General features: G+C 44.0%; 1 protein-coding gene across 4 annotated transcripts in view; it reads right to left on the bottom strand.

The window, feature by feature from the left end:
* The window catches only part of TMEM94 (transmembrane protein 94), a 110,210-nt gene that overhangs the window by 82,864 nt on the left and 13,270 nt on the right, over positions 1-14,076 (bottom strand). For all 4 annotated transcript variants that reach the window (XR_008596866.1, XM_054977251.1, XM_054977253.1 and 1 more), the window contains exon 2: positions 11,081-11,212. Coding sequence is in view for 3 of the 4 variants with exons in the window: in XM_054977251.1 (XP_054833226.1) it covers positions 11,081-11,104 (24 nt within the window). In the remaining variant the exon portion in view is untranslated. The remainder of the gene's footprint in view (positions 1-11,080; positions 11,213-14,076) is intronic.

Raw genomic sequence — 14,076 nt, 5'->3', positions numbered from 1 at the left:
GCTGGTAACCCTAGCCTGAGGTCACCCAGCCAGCTTCTATGGCAGCACAGGGATTTAAACCTGGGCCTCTCAGATCCTATTTCGACACTCTAACCTCTTCATCACACTGCCTGAGTACCTTTCTTCAACGCTAACAGTTATTTTATTTTATTATATTTATATCATGCCCTCCCCGTGAATGGGCTCAAGGCAGTTAACAACGACAATAACAATAAATAGTTAAAACACACAAAATTTCAAAAAGGAAACAGAATCACTGTAATCCAATTCATCAACAATTTCACTGGCCACTATAAAAAAGTATAAAACTACAGATTGTAGCTGTGGTACAGTGTGCAGGGCAGGACAGAGCGAGGTGCGGCAATCAAAGAAGGACAGAACGTCAGCTCTCAACCAAAGGCCCGGTGGAACAACTCCGTCTTACAGACCCTGCGGAACTGTAACAGATTCCGCAGGGCCCGGATCTCCAATGGGAGTGGGTTCCTCCAGGCTGGGGACAGAAGGCCCTGGCCCTGGTTGAGGCCAGACAAACGTCCCTCAGGCTGGGGACCATCAGTAATTATTTATTTGCAGAACACAAAGTCCTGCAGGGAACACAGTGGGAAAGGCAGTCTTGTAAGTATGTTGGCCCCAGTCCGTTAAGGGCTTTGAACACCAAAACCAACATGTTGAACTGGATCTGGAACTCAACCAGGAGCCAGTGCAGCTGGCACAGCACAGGATGATGATGTGCCCTGAATGGAGTCTCAGCAAGGACCCATGCTGCTGCATTCTGGACCAGCTGTAACTTCTGGGTCGGGCCCAAGGGCAGCCTAGCGTAGAGCAAGTTGCAGTAGTCTGAGGTGACCATTGCATGGATCACTGAAGTCAAATCCTGGGACAAGAGGCAGGGCGCTAGTTGCCTGACCTGCTGAAGGTGGAAAAAGGCAGATCAGGCAACAGTCATGACCTGGGCCTCCATTGAAAGCATGAGGTCCAAGTACACACCTAGGCTCTTCGCTGTTGGAAAAAGCCAGAGTTGCAGTCCACCATGGGTCAGGAGCCAGATTCCCAAACCCAGCATTCCACAACCCAGATGCAGGACCTCCGTCTTCAGAGTATTCAAATTCAGGCGACTCTGCCTCAACCATACCGCCACAGCCTCCAGGCCTTTAGCCAAGGCATCCGACGCAATGTCTGGCTGGCCATCCATCAACAGATAGACCTGGGTGTCATCCACATATTGGTGCCAACCCAGCCTAAACTGCAGATACCTGGGCAAGGGGGCATATGTAGATGTTAAACAACATCTGGGACAGAATCGCCCCGAGGGCCACTGCACACCAATGGGCGGCATGTGGACATCTGTTCTCCTAGCGCTACCCTCTGTCCCTGACCGTGAAGACTGCCTTTATTATCCATCTGATCAATAGTTCTTAAAAAAATTAGTTCTGAAATTTGAAAAAATAATGATAATTCACTATAACCTCATCAGATGTAAGGAATTCAAATGCTAGACAGGAACAAATTGCCCCTACCCCACTTCTGGTGAGAACAGAAAGAGCAGTAATTGTATACTCCTTCATATACCCTTCACCTCCCAAAAATATTTCTTTCACCTGAAAAACAACATGTCAGTGAGTTGAGTTATAGCCTAGCCTGCATCCAGGCATGCCAGCTTTCAATGAGGAGGATTGTTCATTTTATGCAATTTAAAATAGCACGACCCAGACCAAGGTTTTCCGCCGCAGCAACAACAAGGGCTCAAGCCATGCCTCTTAGCCTAATGTAAAACTCACTCACGGCCAGGAATCATAGAATCATAGAGTTGGAAGGGGCCATACAGACCATCTAGTCCAACCCCCTGCCCAGTGCAGGATCAGCCTAAAGCATCTCTGACAAGTATTCATCCAGCCTCTTCTTGAAAACTGCCAGTGAAGGGGAGCTCACCACCTCCCTAGGCAGCTGATTCCACTTTTGAACTATGACCGTGAAAAGTTTTTCCTAATATCCAGCTGGTACCTTTCTGCAGGTAATTTAAGCCCATTGCTTCGAGTCCTATCCCCTGCTGCCAACTGGAACAGCTCCTTGCCCTCTTCCAAATGACAGCCTTTCAAATATTTAAAGAGAGCAATCATGTCCCCCCTCAATCTCCTCTTCTCCAAACTAAACATTCCCAAGGCCCTCAGCCTTTCCTCGTAGGGCTCAGTCTCCAGACCCCTGATCATCCTCATCGCTCTCCTCTGCACCCTCTTGATGGAATCAAGGTTAGAAAACATACCAATTGGAGAGCAAACAGGGTTAACCGATAGCAGCTGGATAGAAAGTAGGGACATAGCAATTAAGAGGAGATGGCAACAGAAAGAGCAACATCGCAGGCCAGAGGTCAGAAATTTGCAATTTTAAAGCACAAGAACAAAACATTTTTTTTATTATTATTCTGTCCAAAAGGTTTCAAATTCTGATTACTCGTGAACCCTGGTTTACATCAGTGCAGGGGTAAGTAACCATAGTTAGAGGTGGGAGGCAAAGGATAGGCAAACACACAATCCTGTGATGTGTTCCTAGTTCCTTATTAATGGTTATAGAACAATCAGAGTTAACAACTAGGTTTTTTTCATGGGTTAGTTTGAATCAACTTGAAAAGCTATTTTAGCCTACTTGCACAAAAAACTTGAGAGGACTTAAACGTCAGCCAACAGGAATGCAAATTTTCCATTATAAAAAAAGATAAGTGTATGTAAGCCAGCCCTACTTATCTCTTGCTCAGTTCAATAATGTACTAATAAAGTAAATTTAGCTTCTTTACACTTTACAGACCAAATGGCTTCTTTAAGAACCCTGCACATGTATCAGACAGAGACGCACAGCCCCATCTAGGCTCCCAGAGGACAGAGATGTTTAAAGATGAGCATGTTTCATTCACAACTTACACGTTTGCTGCATGAAACATAATTGTCATGTAGAGTGTGAAGCAGCCCTAAGCTGTGGACACCCTTTCATGGAATTACTACTGAAAACACATGCAATGTATGTATTTGGTTTCTAAACAGATTAGAGTTGCCAACTAGCCTGGAGAAAAATGTCCTACCCTTTTAACAGGGGCTTAATCAGATCTTATTTACCCCCATGCTATGAAATGCTTCAACTGTCCATTTCCATGCATTAAATGGACAAGACATTTTTCTCCAGGCCTGCTGGAAACCCTAAAACAGATACTTATTCCTTATTTGGGGGGGGGGAGGGCTAAATTTAAAAAAATAGAATAAAATGAGTTTCTACATTTCTGTTGTTTCTAGAGAATATCATCATCATATGGGATCATGGAAAAAAACCCAACAAGCAGTAATATTCTCATGTCTTAAAACAGCCAGTTTTAAAAGCAGATTATTAGTTAACTTTGTTGCCATGATTGGAATCTGGTCTGCAAAGCGGTCCAGCTATGAGGACAGAAGAATGAAAGGTGCATCTGTCCACTGTCTAGACAAAAATACTGCACTTCTGGGATTCTGCCATCCCACATACTCTAAAAGTAAAGCTCCCATAACCATGAATACTCTTACACTAACTACAGAGCACTGAAACCTTGCGCAGATTCCAAGACCATACAGGTACACTATCCTGGGCTGAAGAGCTCTCTTTTTCAAGGATGTCTTACTTGTCTAGATACTTGAACGTAAGAGTAAAATCTGCTGGGGTATTCTTGAGGTCCCTTTAACAGAACATTCTCAAAATAAATTACATACTTCTCTGCAAACATAAGATTCTTTGCTCCAGAGACAGTGTAATCTAACCTCTTTAAATTTACACCTATAGTACAGAAACTTTTAAGACATAAAGCATACTGGAGTCGCACATTTAATATTTTATTTCCTAATGGACTTAACGATAAATTGGAATTGTCAGCATTTCTCTGAAAGAAATCAGATTTGGAAGATGCATTGTATCAATACACCTTAAAGGTTGTGACTCAGCATGTTTCTTTGGGGTAAGCAGCTTTAACTTATTATCATCAAAACGCTTTATCTGGTAACTGGGTTGTTTTCATTTTTATGGGAACAGCAGTATTTGAATCAAAGTTTTTGTGGGAAGATTTAATCATGTAGGCTTACTACTACCATTACAGTGAAACAATTATTTTATTGATGGTTGTTGTGGGTTTTCCGGGCTGTATTGCCGTGGTCTTGGGATTGTAGTTCCTGACGTTTCGCCAGCAGCTGTGGCTGGCATCTTCAGAGATGCTCTGAAGATGCCAGCCACAGCTGCTGGCGAAACGTCAGGAACTACAATCCCAAGACCACGGCAATACAGCCTGGAAAACCCACAACAACCATCGTTCTCCAGCCGTGAAAGCCTTCGACAATACATCGAATTATTTTATTTTTTAATATAATTCATTTGTAATTTTTGTGATTAACAATGAAACAATGTATTATTGTTACTGAATACTAATTACTACTGAATTACTAATTATGGCATTTTTAAACAGATGCAAAGCCTTTACTAGAGGGACAGTATATAGCAACAGTATAGAGTTCTGATTAAATTCCCTTCAGTTTAAGATAATTATAAAACATCTATGTTTTGGGTTCTCATGCCCAAAATATATTATGTCAATAAACAATAGATATTTAATTTTACAGAATTACTACAAGGCTCAGCAGTTAATGGGACATAATTTGCGTCCTTATTTCATACATTCTGGGGGCAGTTTTATGTTTAAAAAGAAGCACTGAAGAAGATAGCAAAAGGAGTCAGACCCAGTCTTATCCTCCACATATTGAAATTTGTGTACATTTTCTAAACGTTAGGTTACATAGCATGGATATATTATTGTCATATGTAACACACTGTATTATATTCCTTCCTGTGCATTGCCAATTAGGCATACTGCAGAAATTGTATGAAACTGTTGTTACTGTTTCATACAATACATATTTCTACTTACTGAAATTTTGTGAATACTGTGTTTCATGTGTTTAAATGAGTGTGTTAGACTCAAAATATTACATGGAGCATTGTTTGCCTTTTCTTTGTATGTAGTTCACTGGAGATATTGTCTGTTGGTTTCCTTTACTCTAGTAACTAGGACTTCCTTTTTTGGGGGAAAAAAAGTTCAACAGAATGAGTGGTAAAATTATCATCTATATCCATACGAGCCTTGCTGGTCAGACCAGCGATTGATCCAGTCTGACATCTTGTGTCACACAGTGGCAAACCAGTTCCTACAAAGGACCAACAGCAGGGCACAGAGGCTGAGGCCTTCCCCTGAAGTTGCCTCCTGGCACTGGTATTCAGAGGTTTACTACCTCTGAATGTGGAGGTTCCCTTTAGTCACCTACTAGCCACTGATAGACCTATCCAACCCCTTTTTTGAGCTGGAACACCCCGGAATGGCGTTATGGCACCTCTTTAAAATACCCACATGACTGACATCATGTGGGTATTTTTAAAATGGCCATTTTGGGCCCAAATCAGGTCCAAAACGGCCCTGGTTGGGTCGCTGCCAGGTGGGGAAGGGTTCCCCCGCCCGGCAGTGGCCCATTCCAGGCTGACTTGGGCCTAATCCAGGCCGTTATGGGGCCATTTTGGCCCCCTTTAGGGCCTGAAACAGCCAGGATTGGGGCCAAAACGGCCAGGATTGGGCCTCTGCTGGGCGAGGAAATATTCCCTGCCTGGCAACAGCCCGATCATTGTCATTTTGGGCTTGATCCTGGCCATTTTGGGCCCCTTTTGGCCAATTTGGGCCCAAAATGGCCAGGGTAGGGATGCTGCACAGCAGGGGAGTGCTCTCCCGTGTGGCAGCAGCCTGTTCCAGACCAATCCAGGCTGTTTTGGGCCCTTTTTGGCCCAATTTGGGCCCAAAACAGCGCAGATCAGGCCCTAAATGGTCAGGTTAGGTCTGCTGCTGGGTGGGGGAGTGCTCTCCCATGTGGCAGGAGCCCATTCCAGGCTAATCCAGGCCGTTTTGGGCCCATCAGGGCCCAATTTGGGCCTGAAACAGCCTGGATCCAGCCACTCCCTGGAAGGAGAGTGCTCCCCCGTGGCACAGCGGCCCATCCCCGGGCAAATTTAGCCTTATCTGGGCTGAATTGGGCCCCCCATGGAGCACGGGAGCGCTTCCAGTGCGGCCACTTCCTGGAAGTGATGTCATCACACAGACCTGGGACCGCGCACACGTGCACGCCACCTCCTTCCAGGAGTTGCCCCAGGTGAGAGTTCCTCCACCTCTTTCTCCAGAAAAAAGTCCCTGCCTATAGATCTAAAGCCTATGTGGGCAGTTTTTCAATGGTTCAGAAACTGTGAGGGTATAGAGTGTTAGGCAGATATTCCACTGGTCAGTATTCTGTATCTCACAAACTTCCCTGTACTCTTCCCACACCCAGTGTTTGTCACTGTCCTTCTGTCTCTCACATCCTCTTTCTCTTACCACCCTCGTCTCTTTTGACGGCAAGTGTTTCCAGGACATGATGCAAACCATGTTGTGTAATGTGGGCTGGGTTTCTGACCAAACAGGACGGGGATATACAGCTGTTTAACCACACTATTTTTTGACAAAACTCTATCTCCTCACATCAGCGATAATTCATGAAGGACAAAGCCGGTAACAACTATTGCCTATGATGACTGGATAGTATATCCATGTTCAGAAGCCGCATACCTCTCAATGCCTGGGGCTATTAGAGGGTAATAGGAAGTCTGGCCTCTGTGCTTGCGGCCTTTCCAGGCCGTTGCATCAGCTACTGTAGGGTAGTGTTTCCCAACCTGTGGGTCAGGACTCAAAAGTGGGTTGCAAAGCCTCTGAAAACAGATCTCTGGCCAGCCATCCCTCATGGCAGCTCCTGTCCCTTGCAGCCTTCTCTTTCTCTCTCTTCTTCCTTGCCAGCTTTTCCCAATCTTGCCCAGCCTCACTTTCCCCCTTTGCTACCATACTGAGGGGGAAAAAAACTGTCTGGCAACTAGTAATTGCAATAGCAGCTGGAAAAAAGTGGGGGGAAGGCTGGAGAGTAGGTGGGAGTTAGTTACTCAGTGTGTGGAAGAGTGAGAGGAGAGAAAGAGGCACGTGTGAGCATAGGCTCTCTCTTGGTGCTGCTCTTTCAGCATCCCAACCTCTTGCCCAGCCCCCCTGCAGTGCTTCCCCACCCGCTACCTACTGTGAGAGACGTATTGCACTTCCATCCACTTGTCACCCGCCTCTTTACCAACATTTGCCACCTTCCCACATCTCCTCAACCTGGTCCCCCCACCCCCACTCCTTCTCAATCTCTTGGGCCAGCCCTGGATGGATCACCATACAGCGTAAATTTGAAGTTGTGGATCACCATACCAAAAAAGTTGGGAACCTCTGCTGTAGGGTATGACATACTGGACTATAAGGACCACTGGTCTGATCCAGCAGTGCTCTTCTTATGAAATTGTGACCCATGCCCAAGAGGGAGGGATTACCGTCAAGGCTGCAATTTGCATTTCATTCTTTTATCTACCCACGTTGCCCCTTGTGAATGCCCTGCATCACCACATCGTTGCAACTGAAAAATACCGATTTGTTTTTTTCCTAAACTCTATCCATTGGTCATCAAAATACTGTATCCATGGGTCATTCAGATACTCTGCTCAGCTGAGAAATATTCAGGTATTAGCTATCCCTGCGCTGATCCGACCAAGCAAGTATCTCACTGCCAGTGCCAAACTAGATCAAGCGTATCTACCTAATAAGATGTTACACATTCTTGTTTCTATCCACAGACACATCATTCAACCTGGCACTTATAACAACTGTCTTGAAATGGTGTTCCTCTGCAGAGTCTATATAAAAGTAGACAAACTGTCCTAATAAACGCTTGACAAGTTTAACACAGCAGAAGGGATGTATGTTGAGTGGAAAATATTATAGTACCCCAATCCTATTTGTGCCAGTTTCCCAAATAAATGGCCCTTTCTAGAAAGACGCAGCTTGAACCACGACAACAGAAATAATAGAAAGGTTTAACTCATCAATATGCACACAAAACATACTTCAATCTGACCTCAAGAGTCTATTTCTAGATTCATTCTCATGGGATCTCTTCTGAAGACATAAAGAAAGTTTGTGAAACAAGTGTGTTGGATGAATTCAACAGCTCATTTTGCATGTGCCAAGGGCACTGCTACCTGTGGGCGGAAATTTTCACTTACTCCTCCACACGTATCACATCCAGTGCTGTACCCAAGAGGGTAGCATTTCAAGGGATATGAGGGCTACAGTAGGAAGAAGAGGATGAGACAGCAAAGTTCCACTTTGTGAGTACAGCTCCATTTACAGGATGTAGGATCTAAACCCTGATTTAGGATTTATAACTTTATTGCATTTCTCTGTAGTATCCTTATTTCTTCCTATGCCACTTTCTTCACCTGCTGTATCATGCCCCCCAGTGCCACTGTCTCAACCCAAAACGGTTGACTAGCCATGCATGTGGCCACATCACTGTATTTCCTACATGTTAACATTCTTAGGCTGGTACTTGCGCACAGTCACACTGAGCAAGCACCATGTAAAGTACTGTCATGACACAGCCAACAGAGCACATATGCTTTCCCAGAGCTTTTTTTCTGGGAAAAGAGGTGGTAGAACTCAGTGGGTTGCCCTTGGAGAAAATGGTCACATGGCTGGTGGCCCCGCCCCCTGATCTCCAGACAGAGGGGAGTTTAGATTGCCCTCCTAAACTCCCCTCTGTCTGGAGATCAGGGGGCAGGGCCACCAGCCATGTGACCATTTTCAAGAGGTTCCAGAACTCCGTTCCACCGCGTTCCAGCTGAAAAAAAGCCCTGTGCTTTCCCTGGTACCTCCCAGTCACACTCTACTTCCTGCACATGGACAAATGTGAAGTGTCTGCATGTAGGATATTCTGTGCATTCAGTCCCACCCCCTCTCTCCATGTGACCTGCTCCCTAGTCATGAAGTAAGGCTGTAATTTTCAGGGAATTTTTTTTTGGTATACTAGTTCTCATATATATTGTAAATACAAACTTGGAAGTATGACACCTGTGTATTTTAAGAGGGCTCAACATCCAGCAAGCAACTTTTTAAAGCATCTCATAAAAGATTAGGACAGACAATATATAGGGTCTGTGTCACATCCCTTGACTGGAAGACTTGTTTGGCAAAAAAGACCTTGCTGCATTTCCCAACATGCCAGGAACTGTTTCTTGGTAGTGCATATATTTATCAGCAAAAATAATTCACTGCTGAACCTTAATAAGAATAAACAGAATTCTCAATTAACTGCTATGTGTAGATCAATATAGTATTTCCTGTGGAGATCAGTTAATCAAAGCTTACAAGGTGTATCTCAAAAGCAATATATCCACAAGTTGTGGTTTGTTGTAGCCAAACATAGGAAAAATGATTTGTAAACTGTTATTTACAGATGCATGCAAGTTAGACAGATTGTAAGGTTCCTGACTTACAGTGAAATCCTGTTACTCCTGTCTAAGCCTATTGACTTCACTGAGCTTAGACTGGAGTAACTCTGCTTAGGATTTCACTGTTAGAGTTCTGTTATGACTGCCAGTGCAAAATAAGTAGGTTATATCTATGCAGAGAGTTGGCAACCAGGAATCTATTAAAAGAAATGCTACCCTTTATAGCATTGCCTCTAGGCATGTTCAGATGGAAGTAAATTTCATTATGTACAGTGTGATTTTTTTCCAGCTAAATACATGTGGAATTTTAGCCCACATCTACTCATGCACTTGTGAAGAATTCATGCAAGTCCAATTCCAAACTAGTATTTTAAAATATCTCATGAATTCTGGTATATTCAGTGCTGGGTGCATCACAATCAAAAATGCTTCAGAATTTGGAAGCTAGTGCAGATGGTACAACCAAATTTTGATGCTTCCCTTTCTAATTTTTCATTTTTCTCCCTATTTCCTCTGCTTTCCAATACTTAACAAAGTTAATAGGAAATGTAACAGATAGCATCAGACTTCATTCAGGATTATTAGTTCAGCATTTTTAAAGACACATAACAACATTTTCTGAAGAGACTGAAGTACTCTCATGGACAGCTAAACCTTGCTTGGTCTCTCTTGCTAGTAAGGGTGGTTGATCAGAAAATGTCAACCTGAATCTTTAGTTCTTAGGATTTCTCCCATGAAATGCAAATCCAGTCCCAGAACAGCAGATACAGCTGCATATATCACAGAAGCATGCATTAGTGTAAGCCTGTCCAGCCTTACTCTGCAGACACATTCCCAGCTCAGCTCAGCGCTGGTCCAGGCAGAGAGACAAAGCAACTACATGGAGAGCAAGTGCTAGATTTCCAGGGATCTCTCATCTGTGCAAATCTCTTGATGACTCTGAAGCCTCAAAGCTATAAAATCTTTGTTGAACTCACCCTGTGTATGCTCGAGAACCACCTACCATAACAGTACTTTGTTTTGAGTCCTCTACTTGCAAACCACCTTTGCAATGTAGACTTCTGTTAATTCCCTCATAGGTTCTGGAGCTTTGCTTTTATACTCCTCAGCCTTGGGATAGCTAAAGGAGATGGTGGCAGCATAGGCAACAGTGAGACTTTCTCTTCTTGCCCATTTTGTAATTTGTGTGCGATTTGAAAAAGGCCTTCTGGACAGCCTGTGTCCCTTCCCCTTAGCTGGGCTGGTGCAAAGGGGCCTGGAAGTCTTGACAAGGTGCAGAGAGAGGTGCGGAGAGGTAGCTGATAGGCTTGTTAGGATCTTCTGCATTCCATGGGACACAGCTTTTGACGATCAAAAGCATATACATAGTTATAAAAGGGAAAGAAATTAAAAGGGACAGGAATTAAAAAGTTAACATGAAAAAAAAATACACTGGCCCACTTAAGATAATTTCATTTGCTCTACCACTCAAGAGATGCACGAAAAAAATGAATTTGCTTAGGACAAGGCGGGGGGTGGGGGAGAGACCTGATTTTGCTTGAAGAAAAAGTTACTGATGATCGAAAGCTTGCCAGTAAAAACTGATCCAATGAAAGAGAGCCCCTAACCTCTTTGGTACGCCTCCAAATGATGTCAATCAAAAGTGAATTCAACCGACACACTCTCCGAGGGCTGCAAAAGATATGACCAGGAAACCTACCCGACACTTGTCCTTTGGGTCCATGACTGATCAATGAACACAGCATAGCCAGAAGACCGTAAGTGCCACTCCAGTGGAAGTCCTCTTTGAGGTAATAAATGAAGCCGAGTTGTTACAGTTTAGTGATATCATCTGTGAAAACCAAAACAGGGATAAGAGTCAGTGACTTGGATACACCGAAGGATTTCCACAGATGGAAGGGGGCAATTTGCATAGATTCCCCACGCCTGCTTCAGAGTCCTTCCCCCATTTTGTTCCCCTCCCTCCCAGGAGAAGCATGAGACATATATTCTATGTAAATACATTTTGGGCTTCAGTGGGAGGGGAGGAACATGACAAAGTTGCATCTATGGACAAAAATCCCTTCAGCTCATGAAAATGACCAGTGGATCCAAGCCACTATTTTCTTGCCTACCCTTCAGGAAAACCAGTGTGGAAATTACGATCAGAAACAGATCTAGACAGATGAGAAAACAGACGATGACTCCAACTGTATTTAATATTTTTGCAATTCATCCACCTCATTCCTAAATTTAACTGTTGAAAAAGCCCGTGCCACAGGCAGAATTGATTTCCTATGGGGCAGAACGTAGTTAATACTGTGGCCCTTGACACATATCCTCGACACGTCTAGGAGAACTGCCAAGCTCAGCCCTTAAGCTAGAAGCCAGATTTCATCAGGTACTGAAAAGATGGCAGGCTGAAATACCAGCCAGGAAGCGTGTGATAGAGCTGGATGTCACTGATGGCCATTTGTCTTGTTATTTTTATCTCTAACCAGGTCCCTGCCCAGATAATCTCTAATGGAGCTTGTAGTAATGACTCTTCCATTTTCTGAAACAACACATTAAATCCTCTCTGACAATGTGGCTGCGCTTCAGGGCCAAGAGCATGCCTGACCCATCACTGAACAAGCCAGAGGATCTAAATAAGGGAACCATAGCATAGCATAGCATGGCTGAGATTAATAGAGTCTAGCCTGCAACTAACTTCTCCCACCAATCTCATACAATTGACTTAAAAAAAAAAATACCTTGGAGTCAAAATCAAATTAACAATGGCTGGACTGCAGATTTGCTAAATGTCAGAGCAGGTCTCAGATCATTTTGCCAGACACTATAGTCAAAGTCTGGTAACTTGGGCTGTCAGGGAGGGAATGCAATGAGAAGATCAGAGGGTGTTGGACTTCCTGTTTGGGATCCATGGAGGTCTAACGCAGCTCCACTTGCGGAGCTGACCGGACTGCCGTTTTAACCGGCCGGCGGGGTGAAAATAGCCCGCGGCCGACTGCTCTCAGGCGGGGAGCAGGCAAAGAACGCTCAAGACCCTAGGGTGAGCTAGATCTCGGACGACGGGGGGCTCTACACAACGAGTCTCCCCCCGATCCTTGAGGTCCAACCTTGCGACGGGTCGGCTATAATCTCTGCGGCAGTTTTGGGGCCAATTCGGCTGGCATAAGACCTACATACCCAAGCATCGATTGGGGGAAGAAGCTGAGAGGAGAACTTAAAATCGAAACAGCGATTACAACCCGAGAAAAGTGAAGAGAAGGTAAAGATCATTATCTTCTGAGACGGGACAGATTGATAAAAACAGAGAGGAAAAAAAGTAGATTTTTAAACTGCAACAGACTAGTGAAAAGGAGGGGAAGACTTGGCAGGAATCGAATTTAAAAGACTAAGTTTAAAGAAGTTATTAAAGAAATGGGACTATTGTTTTGAATACCTGTGGCTTTGGAGCTGTGAGAAAAAGACACCATCGCGAGATCTGCTGTGGGAAGACGGGAGACAGGAAGTGCGTAATAACAATAGAGTGGCTGGAGAGAAGCGGCCCTTGCTGGAGGGCAGGAAGTAGGGAATCGCCATTTTTGAAAGGGGAAGGGTCGCGGCTTCAGCGGAAGAGGAAGTAGGCCATCAGAAAAGACGCCCGACATTTTGGACTCTTTAAAATTTAATTTCTATAAGAAGACCGGGACATTTAAAATAGAAAAACGTTAAATTTTACGCCACGGAGTTAAGGAAGAGAGCGGATTCGTGGGAGCGAGCTAAAGCAAGCCCCACGATGTCAAAAAAAGAGTGGCAATCGGCAATAGAAAACCTGGATAAAAACCTGGACAAAAAACTTTTAGATATGATTAAAGAACTTAAGGACACGAAATTGGAGCTGATAAAAGAGGTTAAAGAGGTTACACAGACAGTAAAATCGGAGCTGTCAGAAGTGAAAAAAGGTATGGAAACAATACGAAGTGAATTACAAGGAACGCAGCAGAGAGTTAAAACAGTAGAAGACGCGATGGAGAATTTAGCAGACACGCAACAAACAGAGATGAGATTGGTGAAGGGGAGAATGTCAGTTGCAGAAACTAAACATATGGAGAAGCAGCTACGTTTTCGTGGCTTGCCAGAAGTGGAAGGAAAGTCAGCGCAAGAACAGATGACTGAGGTGTTGGCTGAGTACCTGGGGAAGGAGGAGGAGGAAGTTGTGGCTATCCTAGATGTGGCATACCGTGTGAATTCGAGAATAGCAACCCAGAGGAAACTACCAAGAGATGTGATTGTGCAGTTTACAACACGAAATATGAAAGAGAGGATTGTGACAAAACAGTTTCAAGATCCATTGGAGATTGATGGCAAGACGATTATTATAATGAAGGAACTGCCCAGATCAGTGTTACTGGACCGGAAAAAATATAAAGTGCTAATTCAGATTTTGAAGGACATGAAAATCAGGTACAGATGGGAGTTACCGGAAGGAGTGTCCTTTGAGTTTGGAGGGGCCAAAAAACGCATCAGATCTGAGCGAGAGATGGAGCGATTTATTAAGGACAATGAAAAAGACTTACCAACAAGATCATGAGTATGGAGTGTAAAGTATTATCTTGGAATGTAAATGGACTAAACTCACCGAATAAGAGGAAAAATACTTTTCACTGGCTACTAAAACAAAAATGTGACATTGTTTGTTTGCAAGAGACCCATATCAGAAAGCAGGATGTA

This window comes from Eublepharis macularius, chromosome 4 (genome assembly GCF_028583425.1).
Source record: "Eublepharis macularius isolate TG4126 chromosome 4, MPM_Emac_v1.0, whole genome shotgun sequence".
NCBI lineage: Eukaryota > Metazoa > Chordata > Lepidosauria > Squamata > Eublepharidae > Eublepharis > Eublepharis macularius.
The sequence above is the reverse complement of the archived record's forward strand: the minus strand, read 5'-3'. Positions and strand labels throughout refer to the sequence as shown.